Source organism: Miniopterus natalensis, chromosome 12, assembly GCF_054644295.1.
Source record: "Miniopterus natalensis isolate mMinNat1 chromosome 12, mMinNat1.hap1, whole genome shotgun sequence".
Taxonomy (NCBI): domain Eukaryota; kingdom Metazoa; phylum Chordata; class Mammalia; order Chiroptera; family Miniopteridae; genus Miniopterus; species Miniopterus natalensis.
The window spans coordinates 3,765,021-3,785,603 of record NC_142092.1 but is presented as its reverse complement, the minus strand read 5'-3'; the positions used below and the strand labels follow the sequence as shown (position 1 = coordinate 3,785,603).

The 20,583-nt window shown below is 36.7% G+C and overlaps 1 protein-coding gene across 1 annotated transcript; it reads right to left on the bottom strand.

Annotated features, from left to right (window-relative positions):
• Positions 1-1,392: 1,392 nt before the first annotated feature.
• Positions 1,393-17,039, bottom strand: OGN (osteoglycin). The gene is made up of 6 exons (XM_016208978.2): positions 16,695-17,039; positions 14,120-14,213; positions 7,191-7,349; positions 4,978-5,180; positions 2,937-3,032; positions 1,393-2,178 (listed from the first exon to the last, which is right to left on the bottom strand). The coding sequence occupies exons 1-6, from the start codon at positions 16,866-16,868 to the stop codon at positions 2,008-2,010; spliced, it is 897 nt and encodes a 298-aa protein (XP_016064464.1). The 5' UTR covers positions 16,869-17,039; the 3' UTR covers positions 1,393-2,007.
• Between the last annotated feature and the right edge of the window lie 3,544 nt (positions 17,040-20,583).

Sequence of the window (20,583 nt, the reverse complement as noted above, 5' to 3'; positions counted from 1 at the left end):
AGGGAGAGAGAGAAAAACATCTATGTGAAAGAGAAACATGGATTGGTTGCCTCCTACATGCCCTCTGCTGGGGATCAAGCCCTGTCCTGACCGGAAATTGAACTGGTGACCTTCTGGTGCATGGGACAGCGCTGAACTAACTGAGCTATGCTGGCTGGGGCCATTTTCTCTAGTTTTGACTCCACCACTCAGTTCTCCTTATCAAGTTTATTTTTCAAGATAAATTTACAATTTACTTCCATTAATTTATTCAAGATTATGATAGCTTAAAGATTCTGTTTTTTCAAATACAACAGAGCCCTTCTGTTAAATGGAGTTTTATTTTGCACTGTTTATTTTATATTCAGTTCATATGTGCTCACTATCATGCTAGAACTTTGAAAGTATAGAGGGAATATTTATGTGGGTAGTGTACTCAGTGAACTTCAGAGTCATAGAGAAATGAGGAATGCACACAAAATAAGAAAGCAATATAATAGTTCTGATTATCAATTACTGAAATAAAATAAGTGAATCAGTTAATAAGTGTTATAGGGTAATTATTGTGGCCTTAAGAGGTTACAGATTGTTTAATGAAAAGTTTCATTTTGGGGTCAACCTTGACAAATTGGGGGAAAATCGAAAAACAGGACGTTTTTCTAGGTAGAGAAAACATGAAAGCAAATGCTTAAAAATAGGACTAAATATTTGTTCTGGGAATAGTATGTAGAGACCAACTTGATATTAATGTGTAGCGTATGTGGGAAACAGTGTCGGTAGTTTCTATATACAGTGCAAACTCGTGTTTCTGAAGCACTGATAATTTTGTATGTAACCCCAAAACAATGTGGACACTTAAGACTTTTGAGTGGGGTTTGGACAGATGTCAAGTTATTTTAGGAACTAATCTGACAGCATCGTGTCATCATAAATCACTATTAGATTGAAGATGAATTCTCACCATTAAATGTATTAGTTAATTATGGATCTTTAGTAAGTGTTGCTCAGAAGTTTTCTTGTGAATATAAGGTCTGTCTGCATGAACATGGATGTGCTGGGTGGGTGGGAGAATGATGTGTAATAACACCACAGAATTTGTTTTGTTTTTATATCTTACATTCGAACAAATTTCTTGATAAGATTCTCATTCCTACAGTGCAAAAAGGAAATGTTTTGCAGTATTTATCATATTTGCAAGCCTTTACAATAGAGAACTTTACAGCTGCGTTCTGAGACATGGGGTGGACTTTTGTGCTTTTTTGTTTTTTTAAAGCATACTGATTCTGGTCTGCTTGACTTCTTAAAATATTTTACACTATATTTAGAATGTTAACATTTAGATAAGAGAATTTTATACTGTTTTACTGAAACCTTTAACTGTGTGACTACAAAGCAGAATAACATTGCTGAACATTACTTATATTAGCTCTTTATCAGAGGGTAAAATTACGCTTTATTTGGAAAGTTTTGTCTAGGTATGAGACTATACCCTATTTCTCAGGCTAAGTAAAAAGATAATAGCTGCCTTAATAGAAAGAAAAGAGTTTCTCCTTTGTAATGAATAACGTATGAATCATAAAAGAAAAATGGGAGATCACTGGAAATATTTAGCTTTTCAGAGTTTTTGGAACATCAGCCTTAAATACTTTTGTGATGTGGTAAAGGCCAGAAAATACAAACAATTGAACGTTTCTTGGACTTATCCTCTCACTTTGTTAATAATAGAAATAATGCTTCTTAAATTTGGGTATTTACATAAAGACATACCCTTTAAATGGCACTCTACTATAAACTATAAGGATTTTGTAATGCTGTTTAAGTGCAAAACAAGGTAATGTGAAAATATTTAGAGATTCAGTCTTTTACGTGTTAATGTGTAAGCTTTTGAACATCCTTGCTTAAAACATAAAATTCCTTCCTAGTGAAATACTAAGTTAATATTAAACAGATATTTATGCTCCTTTAGACATTGTTGAGACAGATTATAAGAATGTGTGTACTTTAGTTTATGTGATACCTTGATAGTGGTTAAAAGTATGACCCTACAGGTAATCTTTTTAAGCAGATAAAACTGTTGGGGTGCTTTCCCAGGATGATGGGATTTCCCTCCAAGCGTATCTCTTCAATGTGGTTCCGAATATAACGGGTGTCATTGGCCTTGCAGAACGTATCATCTGTGATTGAAGTTATGTTGTTAAACTGGAAAATAAAAGGGAAAGGTGTTCAGATGTCTGAAATAAATCTTTTGGATGCTATGTAATGAGATCTCAGAATATTTTATCTAAAAAGTGATTTTTAAACTACTGTATTGTACATATTGTGTATCTGTCGTCATGGTAATAAAACCCTCTCTGCAATCTGAACCTTTTTTTTTCTTTTAAAGTTTACAGCATAACTTTGGAAGAACAGACTACTTACTATTATAATAGCTGGAAAAAGTATCCTATTCTGGAGTGTGAACTCAAAATGCATACTGTGTCCTTAAATAGCCTTTAAAGAAGTAAAAAGAACACAGGAATTCTTATAATGTTGAAAGATCAGTTTTAGCTTATTTTTACTCCTCCTTCATTTTCTTTACCTCAGTTTGATGTTGGACAATAAAATCAGTTGGGAAGTCTTCAAAAGCAAACATTTATAGCTATTTGGAGAAGGAAACATAAGCCCAAGGTTTTAGTGTCCCTTAACTTCAAATCCATGTGCCAGGTTAGCTAGGAGATACCAAGTGCACAGCTGGCGACAAAAACCACCCTGAGAGCAGACCTCAGGCCTAGTGTTGCTGGTCCTTTCAAGGTACTCTGGACAGAACTGGGGTTTGTGGGCAGGAGAGTGTATTGGGCTCAATATTGATACTTTTGATAGGCAGAATTTACCTGTGAATGTGAGTTTCCTAGTGAGTCATAAGATTGACCCTTAGTAATTTAAATTATAGTCAGATATTGTGAAAAGAGCAGTCATACCTGAAGATGAATTACACGTAGACTTTCTGGTAAATTAAGAGGCACAGATTCCAGCGCGTTGTGGTCCAAATAGAGGAAGGACAGGTTACTCAGTTTCTGTAAGGAAAAGGCACTTCTACTTCAGTGACATCAGTGCATTTCTTCATAGGATTCAGATTCTACACACTCATATATGCACACATGTATGTACATATCAATTCTGATACAGACTCATCCATACTGCTTATCATTGCTATCACAGTATTTTTGGCTTTGGGGTTTTTTTGCTTTCACAGATGGTGTACTTTGGTCCATTACGAAGGGGAGCAGAGCCCTGCTGCATCCCCACATTTCTATTCATTCATCTGATCTCTGAACACCCAGCTATGCCTGGTCTCAGTTCTCATGCCAGTGTCTAGGGCCCTTTGAATTTATTTTAGGAGCTGCTAATGAGGTCAGTCCCTATGCAGGATTAAATTTGGATCCTGGTGCTGCCATAAACCTCCAGAACTTCCCATTTTAGCTCCAGTTTGTGGCAAAATGAATACTCCTGAGAGGTGTATGTGCTTGTTAGTAAGATGCTTCCCAAAGCAATTTATTAAGTACTTTTTTAGGTAAAAGTTTTTTTCCCTAAGGGTTTGATGTTTGATTACTCTTCATGATCAGTAAACCCATTAATGAGTATCATTTTATAATGATTTCAAGATGTAGTTTCCTCTGACATTAATCTTTTACCTTACCTTTGATATGCATCCTGTAGCAGAATTTTGTTTTTTTAGAATTAACTTGCTGTTATTAATCCTTTCTTGAGCATTCTATCATTCACAAATGGGCCCCAAGGTCCTGTCTCCCCCAGTGGGCCTCTTTACGTGGGTTAAAGTAACCTGATTTTACCAGTGGCTTTTGCAGCCTAGGGTGTTAAGCAAAACTGCAGAGTAGCTAGCTGAGTTTATCATTTCCATGCCAACTTGTCACAAATCTCTTCTGTAATGCATGTGTAAAATCCAAAATATGCAAACATTCCTTTTGTGAAATGTTGATCAGCTCCTGTGGATCTTCAACATGCCAGTTATTCAGAGGCTCACTAGCTCAAATGATCTGTCTTCAAATTACAGGGGGTTTTGTTTGTTTTTAAAGTGAGTTTAGTTTTTAAAAGTCCCCTAGATCCCTTAAATTCTGCATAATTTTCATCTATCTCTAGAATGCCCCTTAAATTTGAAAGAGGGTTCTTTAAATGTAGACAGAAAGAGGAGGAAAAAGGAATATTTTTATATTTTCTGACACATTGTATGTTTGTGGACAGATTGTACATTGTGTCATTATCATAAACTATGATAATGAATATTTGATAGTTTTAGGAGCTGATCATTACAAGCTATAAACCTTCCTTTTGAATGAGGTTGTCTGATGTCAGCAGTAGCATGATCCTTTATCTGGGGTTCCTTCCTCGGCTGAGGTGATTACTTCTCCGTGGACCATGCATTTAGAGACAACCTGGCTACCTAAGTCACATATCTTCCCTTTTTCCTGTACATGTATTTGCTTGAATTACTAAATTAAGAAAAGTATTTAATTTTTACTACATAGATAATTTTGTTTTAGGTGCCATCATGGAATTCAAAAGAAAGGCTATCTACAGGATTTTATGGTCTAATACATTTAAGTATTAAAAGTAAAACTCAGTGATTACTTCTAGAACTTTATTTTTTCTGGCATTGGTAAATTACTAATATTGTAAGCGAAAAGACAGGAAACTCCCATTTTGAGGTTTTGTACAGTCTTGGTGCCATGAGGGTGTGACCCATATCTGTATAAATTAATAGTTGCTGTGCAAACAGGTGAAAAAGATGGAACACAAAGTAGTGCATGAACTACTAAGATAAAGGTTATGAAATTTTGTGAGGTACAGCCATAACCTACACAGAATGAGCCTATTTATTATGTAAATATTTTCATTTATTAAATTAAAATGGCCATAAAACATAAAGCCAAATTCTAGACCAGATTTTCTCTTTCTGTATAAAACTTGATACCATGTTCAGTCATACTATAAAATACTTACTTTGAATGCATTTGCTTTGATTCCTCTACTCTTGATTTTGTTGTATTTTGCATTAAATAAAGTTAGCTTGGGAGGAAGAACTGGAAGTTTCAGTAGTTGATTTTCAGCTAGTGTCAGTTCTTCTAACAGAGAAAGTTTTGAAAAAGTACTATCTTCTATATCTTCGATCAAATTTCCCGTAAAATCAAGTCTTCTTAAATTAGCTTGAAGGAGAAGTATACAAAAAATACAGAAAATAAGAAGTTATATTCTCATTTGTGTGGACTGAAGAAAAGCATTTGTTTAACAGGTCATTCAGACATTTTATTTTTAGCTTCTAGAATCTACTATTAGTAGCTCAGGAAATTTTGTTGAATTAATGCTGAGCATCTACTCTGTGCTTGACACCAATGGCCTTTCTAACTGGAGTGTGGAATGGCAGGTTCAAAGGGAACTTAGTAGAGTCCTACTGTCCTCTGAATTCTCAGGATGCTCAGGCAGTTTGAAAGAAATTCTTGTTGCAAATCAAGCAAAGTAAGCATTACATTTGATTGAACGAATCACATAAACTATTTTTGGATTTTTTGCCAGCATATTGCATTGTCATTGTGGGTATGCTATCTGAATCTCTCTTTGCCTTAATGGTTGACAACAACAGACAAAAATGTTCCCTAATTTGTTAAAGTGATGCAGACTGAGAGAGAAATTCAGTGTGCATGTGTATGTGGGTATCACTTTTGTGTTCCTGGGACGATTAGGAAATATAGCTGCTTCTCATTATTTGGGATAGTCATGTGCATAAAATTGCCACAAACACTGAAGTAGTACATATGGAACCATTATGGCCCCTAGGGGAAATGCAGGGCTAGGTTCCTTCAAGCCTGTGGTCACACATTTTCATCAGCTAATCGGTACATAATTTTATGTGTGTTTCTCTTTAAAGACGTCTTCTTTAGTATATACTTTTGATACATTAACATTGAACTCAACAGCCATCAGCAGTGGAACTCACACTGGAAGATTACCTAACACGCATGCATGTATTTTCTCCACGTCACAGCCAGCCTCCTTGCATTTAGGAACAGTACACAGCACTTCAGCACTGTATTTGGGGACCATTTTGAACAGCAAAAAGCACAAAAACGTCAAAAATGTGGCACTAAGTAGACTGAACAGGACTCTTGTTAATAGTATAGAAGCAGAAAGAAAAGGTCAGCATTGCCTTGCTCCCCTCGACTGGGGAGCTCAGTTGTTTTTGCCATGGTGTGTATGTCTGCAAATGACTGTGAAAGTGCTGCAGATATTGATTTTGGGGTTACAAATGAATTTTAGCAAGTAGGTGAGTTTGAAAATATGGAATCCACAAATATTAATGAACAACTGTACTTCAGCCAGTTGGGAGTAACCAGTAGCAGCATGAATCCTGTTAGTATTAATCTTGTAAATGTGTAGTGGGCCAGTGCGCATTTCTTGGTGTGATTTTCTTCAGAAGCACTTGACAGCATAGGAATCTAGAAATTTTATGAGGGATTAGTGATCCAGGACTGGGACTAGGTACTGTGGAAGTGGGGATTTTGGTGTTTTGAAGGCAGTGCCCTAGTGGCCAGTTGTAAGGTTTGACAGGATGCCACAAGTCCAAGATTGTTAGTGACTAATGAAGGACACTGGTTCCATGTTAGAATCATCTGAGGAGACTGCTTGTGTTTAATGATGATGCATGGGCTTCTCCCCAGACCTCAGTTAGAACCTTCGGGGACTTAGGGCCTGCCTGGTATCAGTATTTTTTAAATGTTTCCCCAGATATTTTTAATCATGCAGCCAAATTTTAAGAACCATGAGTAAAGTAAGGAAAAGCAGTTTCTATGCTTTTATAGTGAAGACAGACAATAAAACACTGTAATTGGAGAAGCATACTGACTTTATTGGTACTGCTGACTGGCTAAGGCAAACGGATCTTGAAGTATTGGGGTTGAGAAGACATAGTTTGCCTATATGTTAAATGGGCTGTCAACACAGACACCAAAATCACTGGTAAAGAAAGATGATAGAGGAGATCTGAATGGAAAGGAGATTCAGCAACAAATCAATGGATTTTTGTGAAATGTGGTAAATACTTAAAATGCACCAAGAGTGACTACCCTAGAAGTGATAGGCCACGAGTACCTAGAATCTTATGTTTATATGAGTTAAATATTAACGAGTTAATGCTAATATCTTATTTAAAACTAACTTACGTATTTCTGCAAAATCTTTGGCAGTCAGCTTTTTAATTTTGTTGAATCTTGCATAAAGATAGGCTGATTCCTTTGGCAAGGGTGGTACAACATCAATGTCAACTTCTTCACAGTATACAGAGCCACTTAAACACACACACAGCAGGCACGTGGGCATTTCTAATTGGGAAAAATCACAAAAGTATAAACCGTTTAAAAATATTTGGCCTCTACTGGTAAAATTATTGCTATTATGAATGTTATTACTGATTTGAAAAGATATTTTACAGAATTACAGATAATAGGAAAGATACTATAATTATGATAGCTAGAGACCTGTATTATAACTGATAATTCACCAGATTTTTATTTTAGACTATGTAACTCAGTCTCTTTTATTCTCTGCTTTAACGTTGATTATTTAATTGCTGAATTGATTAACAATTATATTTCCTCATTTGAATACCAAAAGAAATTTGTAAAGCAGGACTTAAGGTAAACATGAGCTTGATTTATCGCTTGGTGTGGCACAAATACATTTCAGATTGGTGACAACTAAGGAGTTTAGAAACCACTGGTTAGATAAGCAAATTGTTAACTTGAAAATCAGAGTCATCATAGGCACTGGTGGGATTCCATTTCACTTTACTCTCATTGCATTTACTTGTCATACCTCTTTTGTTTCTTTCAACCTGGAACAGTTTATTAGTCTTTATTTTTCACCTTTTACTCTTTTGAAAAATTTTTAATTTTTTAAAAAACATTTTTTTTAGGGCATATATTTTGCAGAATGTCTTTTAATTAGGGTTTGTCTGAGGTTCTTCATTTTTGGCAGAAATGCCATGGAAATGATGTAGGATTCTCATTGCCGTGTTTGTCCCATTCCTGACAATGCTGATAATGCTGTCTTTGGTCACTTGGTTCATTTGGTGACAACCATGTTTCTCACTCTGTAAAGTAAATATTTTCCACTTTGTAATTAATATCTTTCAGAGAAGTACTTTGAGATTTTAAACATCTGATTTGTCATTAAACTTTCACCCACTAGTTATATCAGCCATTGATCCTTACCTGAATTGTTTATCACTAGGATAGTTGCCAAATAATGATTTTCTAAATCCATCATTCTTTCTATACTTGTTAGTTGACATTGTGGTGTAAGGTGGAACATTCCTTTATTTATTTATTTATTTATTTATTTATTTATTTATTTATTTATATTTACTTACTTGCTTATGTTAGTATGAACTTATGAATTCCTTATCCTATGGGTCATAATACATTACTGTAACATTTATTTTTATAATCTAATTGTCACAGATTAGCCAGTGAGAGCTCTTTTAAGTCCCCCCCCCCGTTTTTTTATCCTGCCCCAGCTTTTTTGTAGTTAAATGTCATACAATAAATTGCACATATTTAACTTGTATAATTTATACATTTTGACATATGTACATATGTATATACCCATAAAACCATTTCCACAATCGAGATAATTAACACGTCCATCACTCCCAAAATGCTCTCTTGCTCTTTGGTAACCCCTCCCCTCCCAATCTTGTCTCAAAAGAACCATGTGGTATATACTCTCGGCTGGCTTCTTTCACTCTGCATAGTTACTGTGAGATTCATCTGTTGTTGCTTGTATCAGTAGGGCATTCTTTTTTATTACTGAGTAGTACTCCATTGTGTCATTGTACACAATTTATAGTTATCTTTTATGGACATTTTAGTTGTTCCCAATTTTGTGGTATTTTAAGTAAAGCTGCTAAAAACATTCATGTACAAGTTGTATGGACTTAATGCATTCATTTTCTGGGGTAAATACCTAAGGGCTGAATGGCTGGGTAGGTGTATGTTTACCTTTTGAAGAAAGTCCCAAACTATTTTCCAAAGTGGTTGTGCCGTTTTATATTCCCATCCACACTGTATGAGAGTTTGTCCCAGTTGTATCACATCCTTGCCAACATATTGGTATGATTGGGGTTTTCAATTTTACCTCTTCAGGTAAGGTGTGTTGTGGTTCTCGTGTTTTAATTTGCATTTTCCTAATGACTAATGATACCGAGCATATGTTTATATACTGTGTGCCATCCCATATTTTCTTTGGTGAGGTGTCTGTTTATCTCTCTTGCTTATTTTTTAAATGGGGTTTTTTTGTATTATCATTGAATTACAAGAATATATATTATAGATATAAGTCAATTGTCAATTTATGTTTTGCAAATGCTTTCCTCCAGTCTATGGCTTGTCTTTTTATTTTTTTATCAATGTCTTTTGAAGAACAAATATTTTTAATTTTAGAAGAACAATTAATTCATGTATGTGTTTTATTTAAGAAATCTTTGCCAGCCACTAAGTTTTCATCCTGTGTTTTCTTTTAAAGGTTGTACAGCTTAAACTTTTTATATATTTAAGTATAGGGTCCACTTCGAGTTAATTTTTATATATGGTGTAGGGAAGGGTCAGAATTTATTTTTAATGTTCCTGTAACTATCTGGTTCTCCATTGAATTGTATTGGTACCATTTTAAGTAATCAGCTTACCATATTGTGTAAGTCTGTTTCTGAACTCTATTCTGTTTCATTGATCTTTTTGCTTATTTTTGTGTTAATACCACAGTATCTTGATTTCTTTGCTTTATAATAAGTGCTGGTATTAGGTTGTATAAATCCTCCTACTTTATTCTTTGTCAGTGTTGTTATGACTGTTCTAGGTTCTTTGCATTCCCACATAAATTTTAGATTAAGCTTGTTAATTTGAAAAAAGGGAAAGCCTGCTAGGATTTTAATTGGGGTTGAATTGAATCTGCAGATGAATTTGAGAAAAATTGACATCTTAACGACTTTGAGTTTTCTGGTCGTTGAACACAATATATCTATTTATATGTTTAGGTCTTTTAAATTTCTCTCAGCACTGTCATCTAGATTTTAGTGTACAGGTCTTGTACATCTTTTGCAAATTTATACCTGTGTATATTTTATATTTTGATTAATTCTTAGAAAGTTAAATGTCACCATTATTCTTTGAGAACTTCCTTATTTTCTGGCCTGGTCAGAATTCCAGACCAATCTTGCCTTTTCCCTGCCCCAAGTCTGAAATTAGCTATTTCTTCAAGGAGTACTGGTTACTTTTAATGGAGGTTGGTTTTTAGAAACCAAGATTTGGATGTCGATATGCTCCTTGCTTTTGGAATCTTGGTGCTTCTGGATTTTTCCAGCAGAGAGAGCTAGGAAATACATGCATGTATATTTGTCTCTCCGCATGTAATAATACACATAACTACACACATTATATGTATATTCTACACCTAGGCATATATACACAACACATACATGCTCACATACAGAGAGAAACCCTGTATGTATCTGTCTGTATCTGCTTCTGTATCTCTGCACAGGCCATGAGTTGGTGGTGATCTCTCCCACTAGGGTTTAGCTCTACAGCGTTCCCTGTAGCCTTCCCCTTTCCTATTGTAACACCCTTCTCCGGCAGTGAGGAACCCAGCTGTCATGATCCACAGTGTGCCTGCTTTACATCACTCAGTCGTAGAACAAGCATGAACTAGTTTCATTGTGGCTACAAACCCACTCACTGGAATTTTAGTATTTGTTTATGTTTTTTCTTTAGCTAAAGGAATGCAATAAACATATTGCGTTGGAGGATTACTTGGATTAGAATTTTCCCCCTTTAGTGTAATTAAGTTTCTATTTGTACTTTAGTTGGCTTTTTATCTTCTCCTTGTTGATTTTGTTTATAAATGTGTTTGTTTGCCTATGTGAAACATAACCTTGTTCCAAAACTACATCCACAAAAAAGTGTACACTGAGAGAACTGCCACTACTGTCCCCACACAGCCCCTTCATTTCCCATCTCCCACTCCTTTCCACTGCTGGCTGGTCTGTGACCTGTAGGGGGGTAGTCTCAGTTTTTTAATACCCTTCTTGAGTTTCTTTTGAAACAAGTGGGCTGATGCCTGTATATGTTCTTATATCCCCTTCTTTGTGAGATGAGAGGCAGCATACTTTAGATAGACTTTTGTACTTTGGTTTTTTCACATTCGTGTTCTGGAAATCATTCCATGTTCATAGAGATCTTCATCATTTATTTTCACAACTGCATAGTATTGCCTTGTGTGGATATACAATAATTTTATACATAAATTCCTTAATGTATGGGCAATTAGATTGTTTCCAATATTTTGCAATTGCAAGCAATGCTTCAGTGATTTTGCATATGTATTTTCTTTTGGAGATTTATCTTTAGGGTAAATTCCTGGAAGTCAATTGCTGTGTCCCAGAGTAAATATATATTTGGTTTTATTAGATATTGCCAAATTTCTGTCCAAAAGTATTATACCAGTTTGCATTCCCACCAACAATGTATGAAGTCGTCTGATACCCCATAGCCTTGCCAATGAAATACAGTAATATATTGTCACACACTGAAGTTTTGTCGATCAGATAGGTTAAAAAATGGTATTTCAGTGTAATTTTAAGTGGCATTGCTCTTTGTGTGAGATTGAACATCTTTTCATATGTTTAAGGGTCATTTTTATATCAGTTAGTGAATTATTTGTATATCTCTTTTGCCTGTTTTTCCAATGGTTTTTTAGTCAATTTATTTTTCCTAGATCTTGACTTTTTAAAATAAATTAGAGAGATTAACTCTTTATTAGTGCTTTGAGTTGCAAATATTTTTCTCAATTTTCAGTTGTCTTTGACTTCATTTATAATGTATTTTGCCATGCTAAAGTTTCATTTTATGGAGTCAAATTCATTGATCTTTTCTATTATTGTCTCTGGATTTGGAGGCACCTCACACCCAAGTTCAAGTTATTTTCTAGTGTTTGTATTGGTTTCACTTTTTACATTTAGACCCAAAATTACTTGCAGTTTACTTATTGATGTAAGGTATAGATCAATTGTAGTTTCTTTCAGTTGATTACTCAGTTGTCTAAGGACTATTTAAAAAAAGTCTTTGGCCCTCACTGGTGTCTCTCAGTGGTTAGAGCATTGGCCTGCGGACCAATGGGTCTCTGGTTCGATTCCCGGTCAAGGGCATGTACCTGGGTTGCAGGTTCCATCCCCAACTCAGTCCGAGTGTGTGCGGGAGGCAACCAATAGATGTGCCTCTCTTACACAGATATTTCTCTCTCCTCCTTTCTCCCCCTCTCTCTGAAAGTCAATGGAAAAAAATATCCTCAGGTGAGGATTAACAACAAAAAATAAAAAATAAATTGTCTTCAGTGATTTTAGATGCTGACTTTATTACATACTAAATTTGTATATGTATTTGTCTGTTTCTGGGACTTTCTATTCTATTCATGCATCAGTTTCACACTTTTTAAAAGTGTAGAGTTTTTAAAGTATATCCTAATGTGTGTGCTACATCTGTTTCCTGCCGATACTTGTCATTTTTCAGTGTTTCCCTGGCTGTTCATGCAGGTTTGATTTTTCCATATGAACTTGAGTATCAACCTTACCAGCTCTTTAAAAAAGTTTATTGTTACAAATTTAAAGAGAGCTGACATCTTTATGATATTGAGTCATCTTATCCAAGCACAAGGGATATCTTTCTATTTTTTCAAGTCTGTCTTTACTTTTATACTTTTCAGGTTTCTTAAGATGTATTACCTGTTTTGGTTAATTTTAATTTGTTGTAGCAATACAGAACAAGAATAAATCAGATAGGTAGGAACCATTGAGTAGGACTGTGTAGTTATAACTATTCTATTGATTTAATTGAAATGTGCATTATAATTATTTATTATAGTCATGCACCACCAAATGATGTTTTGATCAATGATGGATCATGTATACGATGGTAGTCCGTAAGATTATAATGGAGCTGAAAAATTTCTAGCACCTAATGAAGTTGTTAGATTGTAGCACAACACATTACTCACTTATTTGTGGTGATGCCAGTGTAAGGAAACCTACTGAGCCACCAGTAGAAGTGTAACTAACGCATACAATTATGTCCATAATACTTGGTAATGATAATAAATGAGTATGTCACTGATTTATGTATTTATCATTATTTTAGAGTGTCTCTACTTAATGGGAAAACGTTTGCTGTAAAACAGCACGCTGTGCTATACTGGCAGCAGCCTCATACATCTTGTGTTTACCATGTCTCTTGGTTGCATCATTTTCTTTTGTGCTTGATTTAATGTTGTGTTGGTTTATACAGTAGCATACTATACAGACCTATAACCTAGGAGCAATAGGCTATATATACCATAGGTGTGTAGTAGGCTATGCTTAGGTTTGTGTAAGTAGACTCTAGAACTTTTGCACAACAAAATTACTTAATGATGCATTTCTTAGAATGTATCTCCATCATTAAGTAGCACATGACTATATACAGATGCTTCTCAACTTAATGATTGAGTTACATTCTGGTAAACTGAAACCTGAAAGTATGGTAAGTCAGAAATGCATTTATTTTGCCTAACCTATCGAACATCTTAGCCTAGCCTTAGCCTACTTTAAACGTGCTCAGAACACTTTAATTAGCTTACAGTGGGCAAAAGTATCTAAACACAAAATTTCTTTTACAGTAAGATTTTCTTATAATTTATTATGAGTGTCACTCTGGAACCATTATCAAGTTGAAAAACTAAGACAAAACGTAAGTCGACCGAGTTTGAAAATAATCGGTGTTTAATAAGTATTTCTTGGATTCATTTTATATAGTCAGAAAGATATACTTTGTAGGGGCTACACTGCATTAAGCTTTGGTTCTTGAATGTTCCTGTTCCAGGTTTCTCATGCATAATGTAGGGCTGGAAATGAGGTGCCCTCTGACCTTGTGGTTGGAGAGAGAATTCTGTTGTTTGGGTTTACTCTTTCCAGAGGCAGTTTGGTTACTAGAAAGACTAAAGTTCTGTTATAAGCTGTTTTTTAAAGTTTCTAAAAAAAAATAGATAATAGACTGTTCATACTTACCATCATTTTCTTTCTTGATTGGTAGTGATGTTAAACTTTCATCTTTTTGTAATGGAAGACTTTTCTCATCAGATATTATCATAGCTTCTTTTTCCTATTAGAAAAATAAAAATATATTATCAGGTGTGATAAAATCTAATTTTGAGTATAAAAACTGAGCGATCATGGATCACATCTGTCTGGCATTTCTTTTATGTTTTACTAGGATTTTATACATTCATTTAGCTTGTTTTTACTTTATAGTGTGGGCTCCTTGAGTAAAAGAATCAGTTTTTTTTTGTTTTTTTTTAATCTCCAAAAGCCGAATTCCGTGCTTCCTAAATGTCGAACATACTGAAATTCCAAATGAGAACTAGGAGAGAATTCTATGATTTGGGATTAAAGTTTTTCCGAGGTGGAATTTAAAATGAAGACAGTGCTTGAGATGGTTTCTATCTAAAGTCCGTCAGGGTTCTTGTCCGGGCTGAGCTTCAGGCCACTGCCCCGCGCCAAGGAAAGCGCCAGCCCCCGGCCGTGGGCGGAGTCGGCCGACCTGCTGGGAGCGGCCCTGCGCGGCCGACCCTCCTCCCAGCCTCGCGTCCCCCTGCGCGGGCCGGAGGCGGGGGGGCCTCCCAGCCTGGTGTCCCCCCTGCCCGGGGCCCGACCCTCCTCCCAGCCTCGCGTCCCCCTGCGCGGGCCGGGCCCCCCTCCCAGCCTCGTGTCCCCCTTCCCGGGGCCCGACCCCCCTCCCAGCCTCGCGTCCCCCTTCCCCGGGCCGACCCCCCTCCCAGCCTCGTGTCCCCCTTCCCCGGGCCGACCCCCCTCCCAGCCTCGCGTCCCCCTTCCCCGGGCCGACCCCCCTCCCAGCCTCGCGTCCCCCTTCCCCGGGCCCGACCCTCCTCCCAGCCTCGCGTCCCCCTGCGCCGGCCGGGGAGTCGCGGCCTTGAGCGCCCCCTGTACATCCCGCCCGACACTGAAGGGCCGCGCGCCTGGCTCGGCTCCCTCCCGACCGCGCCCCTGACCGGCCTCCCCGCGCCTGCTTCCTGGAGCGGGGCTTTCGGGGGTTCCCTGAGCCGACCGAGCTCTAGCCCCCCGCGCCCGCGCCGCCCTCTCGGGGCGGCCGTTCAGAAACCTGCAGCTGGGCCCTCGCGCCCATCTCGTCTGCCTCATGGCTGGGCAGAGATGATGCCAGCGTGCTGCCCGACTTCCTGGGAAGGGACGTGGTGCTGGCATTCACTCTGTGAGAGAGGGAGGCAGCTGTACCTGGTCACATTTAAAATCTCTGCCATCTTAGCCTGGAGAAGAGCTTGAAGCCATCACCATTGCTGTGCACTTGACTGCGCTTCTCCGCGCGTGTGCGTGTGTGTGCGTGCGTGTGAGTGTGTGATGCGGTAGGCAGGCGAAAGGCCTGTATGTGATGTATTAACTTTGTGTGTGTGTGTGTGTGTGTGTGATGCTGTAGGCAGGCGAAAGGCCCGTATGTGATGTATTAACTTTGTGTGTGTGTGTGTGTGTGATGCTGTAGGCAGGTGAAAGGCCCATATGTGATGTATTAACTTTGTGTGTGTGCATGTGCGTGTGTGTGTGTGTGATGCTGTAGGCAGGCAAAAGGCCCGTATGTGATGTATTAACTTTGTGTGTGTGCGTGTGCGTGTGTGTGTGTGTGATGCTGTAGGCAGGGGAAAGGCCCCTATGTGATGTATTAACTTTGTGTGTGTGCGTGTGCGTGTGTGTGTGTGTGTGTGATGCTGTAGGCAGGGGAAAGGCCCGTATGTGATGTATTAACTTTGTGTGTGTGCATGTGCGTGTGTGTGTGTGTGTGATGCTGTAGGCAGGCAAAAGGCCCGTATGTGATGTATTAACTTTGTGTGTGTGCGCGTGTGTGTGTGTGATGCTGTAGGCAGGGGAAAGGCCTGTATGTGATGTATTAACTTTTTCCCTACCCAGCTGTGTGACAGGAAGACCACAAGTGACAGCTCAGCCCATGTAAGTGGGGTGTGAAGGATGTGGCAGAGTACTAACTCACTGACAGTTACAGTTACTTGGCACAAACTGAGTCTACATGGTTGAAACGGATTTTTAAAAAAAGCCCCATATTAAGTAGTTTTTCATTTTTGGTACTCTATGTAGTTAACTTATATAAACTTTGTGAAATATTATATTTACCAAAATAACATTACCCTTCTATTTTCTTGAACTACTTCTTCCTAAAATAATAAACAAGTTGGTAATCTATCTTTATTCTCCTAATAAACAGCTCCCATTTTTTTTTGAGATATAATATCCAAATATAGGGCATTGTTTAACACTACTTAACATATAAATCTCAACTGCTCAGGGATTATCTTAAAATTTAATTTTCCTTAAATTTTATGTGTTGGTTACTATAGATACTGTTTGGTTACGATAGGTATTATTTATTAATATAAGAGGCATGCATACTTTAAAAATACAATCTGAGGGACACTTATTTTGAATCCCTTAAAGTGCTTTTTTCCCCCTCTTACCTTACCAGACACATTCAGAAAAAACAAAAGCATGCAGTTAAATGGGCTAGACTATTTTAGAAGTTAAAGTTAGAGTAGAAACAAGGTACCTTAATATTTTTTCCATCCAGGTATCGATCCTCAGAATCTCGGGTAAATAAGATTTCTTCAAAATTATCTTTCCCATAATCATAGATGATGCGTGAGTTCAGCTGAGTTGGTGGTGCTGGCTTTATCAGAGGCACAAACAGTAACAGGAAAAGTGTAGATTGCAGAATCTTCATTTTAACGAAAATTAAGGTGACTGGAAGTTAATAAGCTAGTGGCCTGCTGACTGTAAGACAATACTCCTTTTCCCCTGAAAGTAAAAATGCCGACCATCGAAGCAATATTTAAAAGCTTAGAGGACTTTTTGGCAGAGTGTATGCAGTAGGGGCCAGAGAACAAGTATTTAACCCTTAGTGATCTTTAATTAGATGCTAAAAGTTTTTACATATCAGTGATATTCTGAAAAACAGTTTCAGAAAATGGTTTTACTTCTTTTCTATAAAAATATCCAAGCAATGTTGATTATTTCAGTTTCTTAATAATTAAGTGCCTTGAACAAAGGTACTTTTATGGACTTGAAATCTTAGAATACCTGAAGTATAAATAGTTAACATGAAGACCCAAGATCCTGTCTCATGTGAGTTTAAAATATCATATTTCAGCTTTGCTACTTTATAAGAACTCTTGATTTGTAGTGGTATGAAGAAAAACAAGTTCCAAGAAAAGTTTTAAAGTTTAAACTTTAAATTTAACATTATGAAAAGTAGTCATTAACACTTACTTTTAGGTGGCACAAAATAAAGGAAAAGCCAGAATTTTAATTTTTAGTTTTTTTTATTTTCATAGGTATCACTCTTTTTAGTTAATAGAATTGCTTTTAAAATTTAAACTATAAAAAATAAAAAAATAGTATTGTAGACTAGAAAAATACAGAACTTTACTATAGGTTTGGAGGAATGTAATGGGCAAGATTTTAGGCTTACTGATGGATTTTACCTGGTAGTGCACATTTCAGAATTTTTCTTAAGTAATTTCAAACAGAATTACTCAGAGCTGCTGGTGCTGCATTGTAAATGCCAATTCAAAAAAATTCAGTGGTTAAAAATTCAGAATAACATGGTTTGTGACGTTTGCAGCGCTGTGTTCTTGCCTGCAATGGATATTAAAGTTATGCGATGATATACACTAAAGTGTTTGTTTAAAGTAATCGTTTAAGGTAACCTAAACGTTAAATTAAAAAAGTTAGAGATAGCTTTACATTTATTAAGACTGTTAGATGAGTCACATCTTAACATACGATATTTAAAATAATGTGGGAGTTTGGGGGGAAAGCCTACCATTGTAGCTCTTTTGAAGTCTTTTTGTGGCTTTCCTCAATAGATGTTCATGTCTGCCCAAGTGGGAGGGTGAATGAGGAGAGCTGTGGATTGATTTTAGACTGCTGAGCACAATTTCAGGGCCCAGCAGCTTTAAAAGCAGTTTCCATGTGGTAGAGATCTTTGCCAACAGTCTTTCTCTAGGCGGAAATGTAGTGTGTTGTACTAGAGAACTGTGCTTAAAATATTTGTAACTATTGTACTCCATCTGCTTGTACTAAATATTGTGAGTTTGTGTTATTTTTACCTCGTAAAATGAACACCAATGTTTTTGTGAATATTATTAGTTCATGAAGATGACATAAAATCATGTTTTTCATTTTAATGTTTTCACAGGAAATAAAACATTTTTTTAATGAATAAAATAGCAAACTAAAGCATAGTGTATGATCTTAATTTTATGAGGAGTAAAAATATTGTTCTAGACCATAGTTAGCTTATAACCAAGAAATTCCCAATGTAAAAATCAGTTTTAGCGCAAATTATTTTATAGTTTAGTCATGTGGGGGTCACATCCCCTTTATTTTAGTTACATATAAAATAACCCAAGTGTCAGAGTCAGCTTTTAAAAAGTAGATTTGACTTATAATTTGAGGTTTGATAATCAAAGATATTTTTGTTTGTAAAATGAAGTAAACTGTATAAGTAATATTTAAGTTTAGAGGTTTAAGTGGTATTTTAGATAACTATATGTCAATCTTGAGAGGTTCACTTTTATTTTTATCACTCATTGGTGCTTTTAGCAATCAAGGTAATATTTTCTCCTCTAGGCTAAAAATTCAGTAAACAGGGATGTGGATAAATATTTTAAAATGGAAAATGAAAGAATCCTAATTTGTTCTATTTTTCTATTCAAAACTGGTCTAAGGTCCTTTTAAATTAAAGCTTGGGTAAACTAAAACTTGGTACTCATGTTTTTATTTGAATTTGAATTATTTTAAATTTAGTTGTGATATTTTCTGGTTTTGGTTGATAAAAATTGTCAAATTTATGGCTTTAGAGTACAATAAAAATTTTAAAGTCTTTGAAAATACTTAGTAATGAAACAGAAGATAATGCTTTGTTTTCATGTTGCGTGGCAGGTTTAACAGAATGTAGAGAAGTGAACTGGATGGATATTAAATGTTAGATTTCGGGAATCTTAAAGATTGGTAGTTTTATTAATGGTGTACACAGTTTGATACTTCATACTACAAAAAATTACTTAGTGGGTTATAATATCTTTCCTTGAAAAGTTATGACCAGGAATATAGTTTTATTGGCATTTATTCATTTAGTAATATTTTATGGAACACTAGTTCTTTGCCAGAACTACAGACAAAATAAGCAGAGACAAGAAAAACTCAGTTTCTCCTCTCAAGCAACTTATAGTCTGTAAATCAGCAGGAAAGGCAGCAAATAAAGCATAGAATGCACAGCGGAACCTGCTACCCAGAAATGTGCAGGGTTCTAGCATAGCCTGAGAGAGGGTGAGGCTGTGGAGGCTGCATCACGTTGACTTACGTAGAGAAAATGCGTGACAAGTGGGGATGGTAGCAGAAGGTGAGATATTCTAGGAAGGGGAGCATTACATAGGTGGGGGAAAGTAAATAACTGAGAAAATTTATTAGTTGTATATGGCTGGAGCTTGGAGGGAGGGAGAGAAGTGGTGAGGGGATGGCACAGATTAAGAGATCAGACGAGAGACTAGAGGTCAGGTTAAGGAAAGTGTTTTATACCTTTTTATACCTTGCTAAGGTTTGGGCTTTATTCTATAGCCAGTGAGTGAGGGTCTTTGTTTTTTTTTTTTTCTTTTTTAGCCAGTGAGTGATATGATCCTATTTTCATTAAAAAAAATCCCACTAATGTTCCATTTCTGAAGAATACCACTACTTGTTTATTGTATTGGTTATGTATTACAATTTTAGTGGCTTGAAATAACATACATTTATTAGTTACAGTTTCTGTGGGCCAGGAGTCCCAGGCATGGCTTTGCTTGGTTCTTTGCTTCAGGATCTTACCTGAAAGCTGCAATTAAGGTGTTTGTTGGGGTTCCACCCTCACTTCAAGAGTTGAGTACAGTAAAGGATTTACGTGTGAGCCCATGTGATTGTTGGCCACAGCTTTGTGCAGAATATGGAACTAAGAGCTTCAGTTTCTTGCTGGACGTGGGCTGAGGGCCACCCTTAGTTTCTTGCAACATGGCTTCCATCAGGCAGCTCCTAAAATGGCAAGATGCTTCTTTACAGCTAGAAAGAGAGGTAGTCTTCCAGCAAGATGGACGTTACAGTCTTTTTAGCAATCAGGCACACATAGTCATGTATATGCCATCACCTTTGCCATGGTTAGAAGCAAGTCAGAGGTCACAGCCACATTGAAGGGGAAATGTCTACACACAGCAAGATTCTAGAGATACTCAGATTGGGACTGGTAAATAAACCCATCTTCTTGGCCCAGAGTTAGCCAAAGTTTGAGGGCATAGTCCCCAAGACCATCCTCACTTATTCCAGCTACAAGTTTGGGAGGGTTCCCAAAACCACTGTCATATTTGATAATTTGCTAGAAGGATTCATGGAACTCACATAAAACCATTATA

Bases quoted from the DNA above. Each gene is read 5' to 3' on its own strand.
- OGN (XM_016208978.2), bottom strand. From the start codon at position 16,868: ATGAAGATTCTGCAATCTACACTTTTCCTGTTACTGTTTGTGCCTCTG. The intron at 7,350-14,119 runs GTAAGTATGAAC...TTTCCCAATTAG, and splicing joins AATCAAGAAAGAAAATGATG to AAATGCCCACGTGCCTGCTG. The intron at 3,033-4,977 runs GTAAGTATTTTA...TTTTCCTTACAG, and splicing joins TCAAAGCAAATGCATTCAAA to AAACTGAGTAACCTGTCCTT.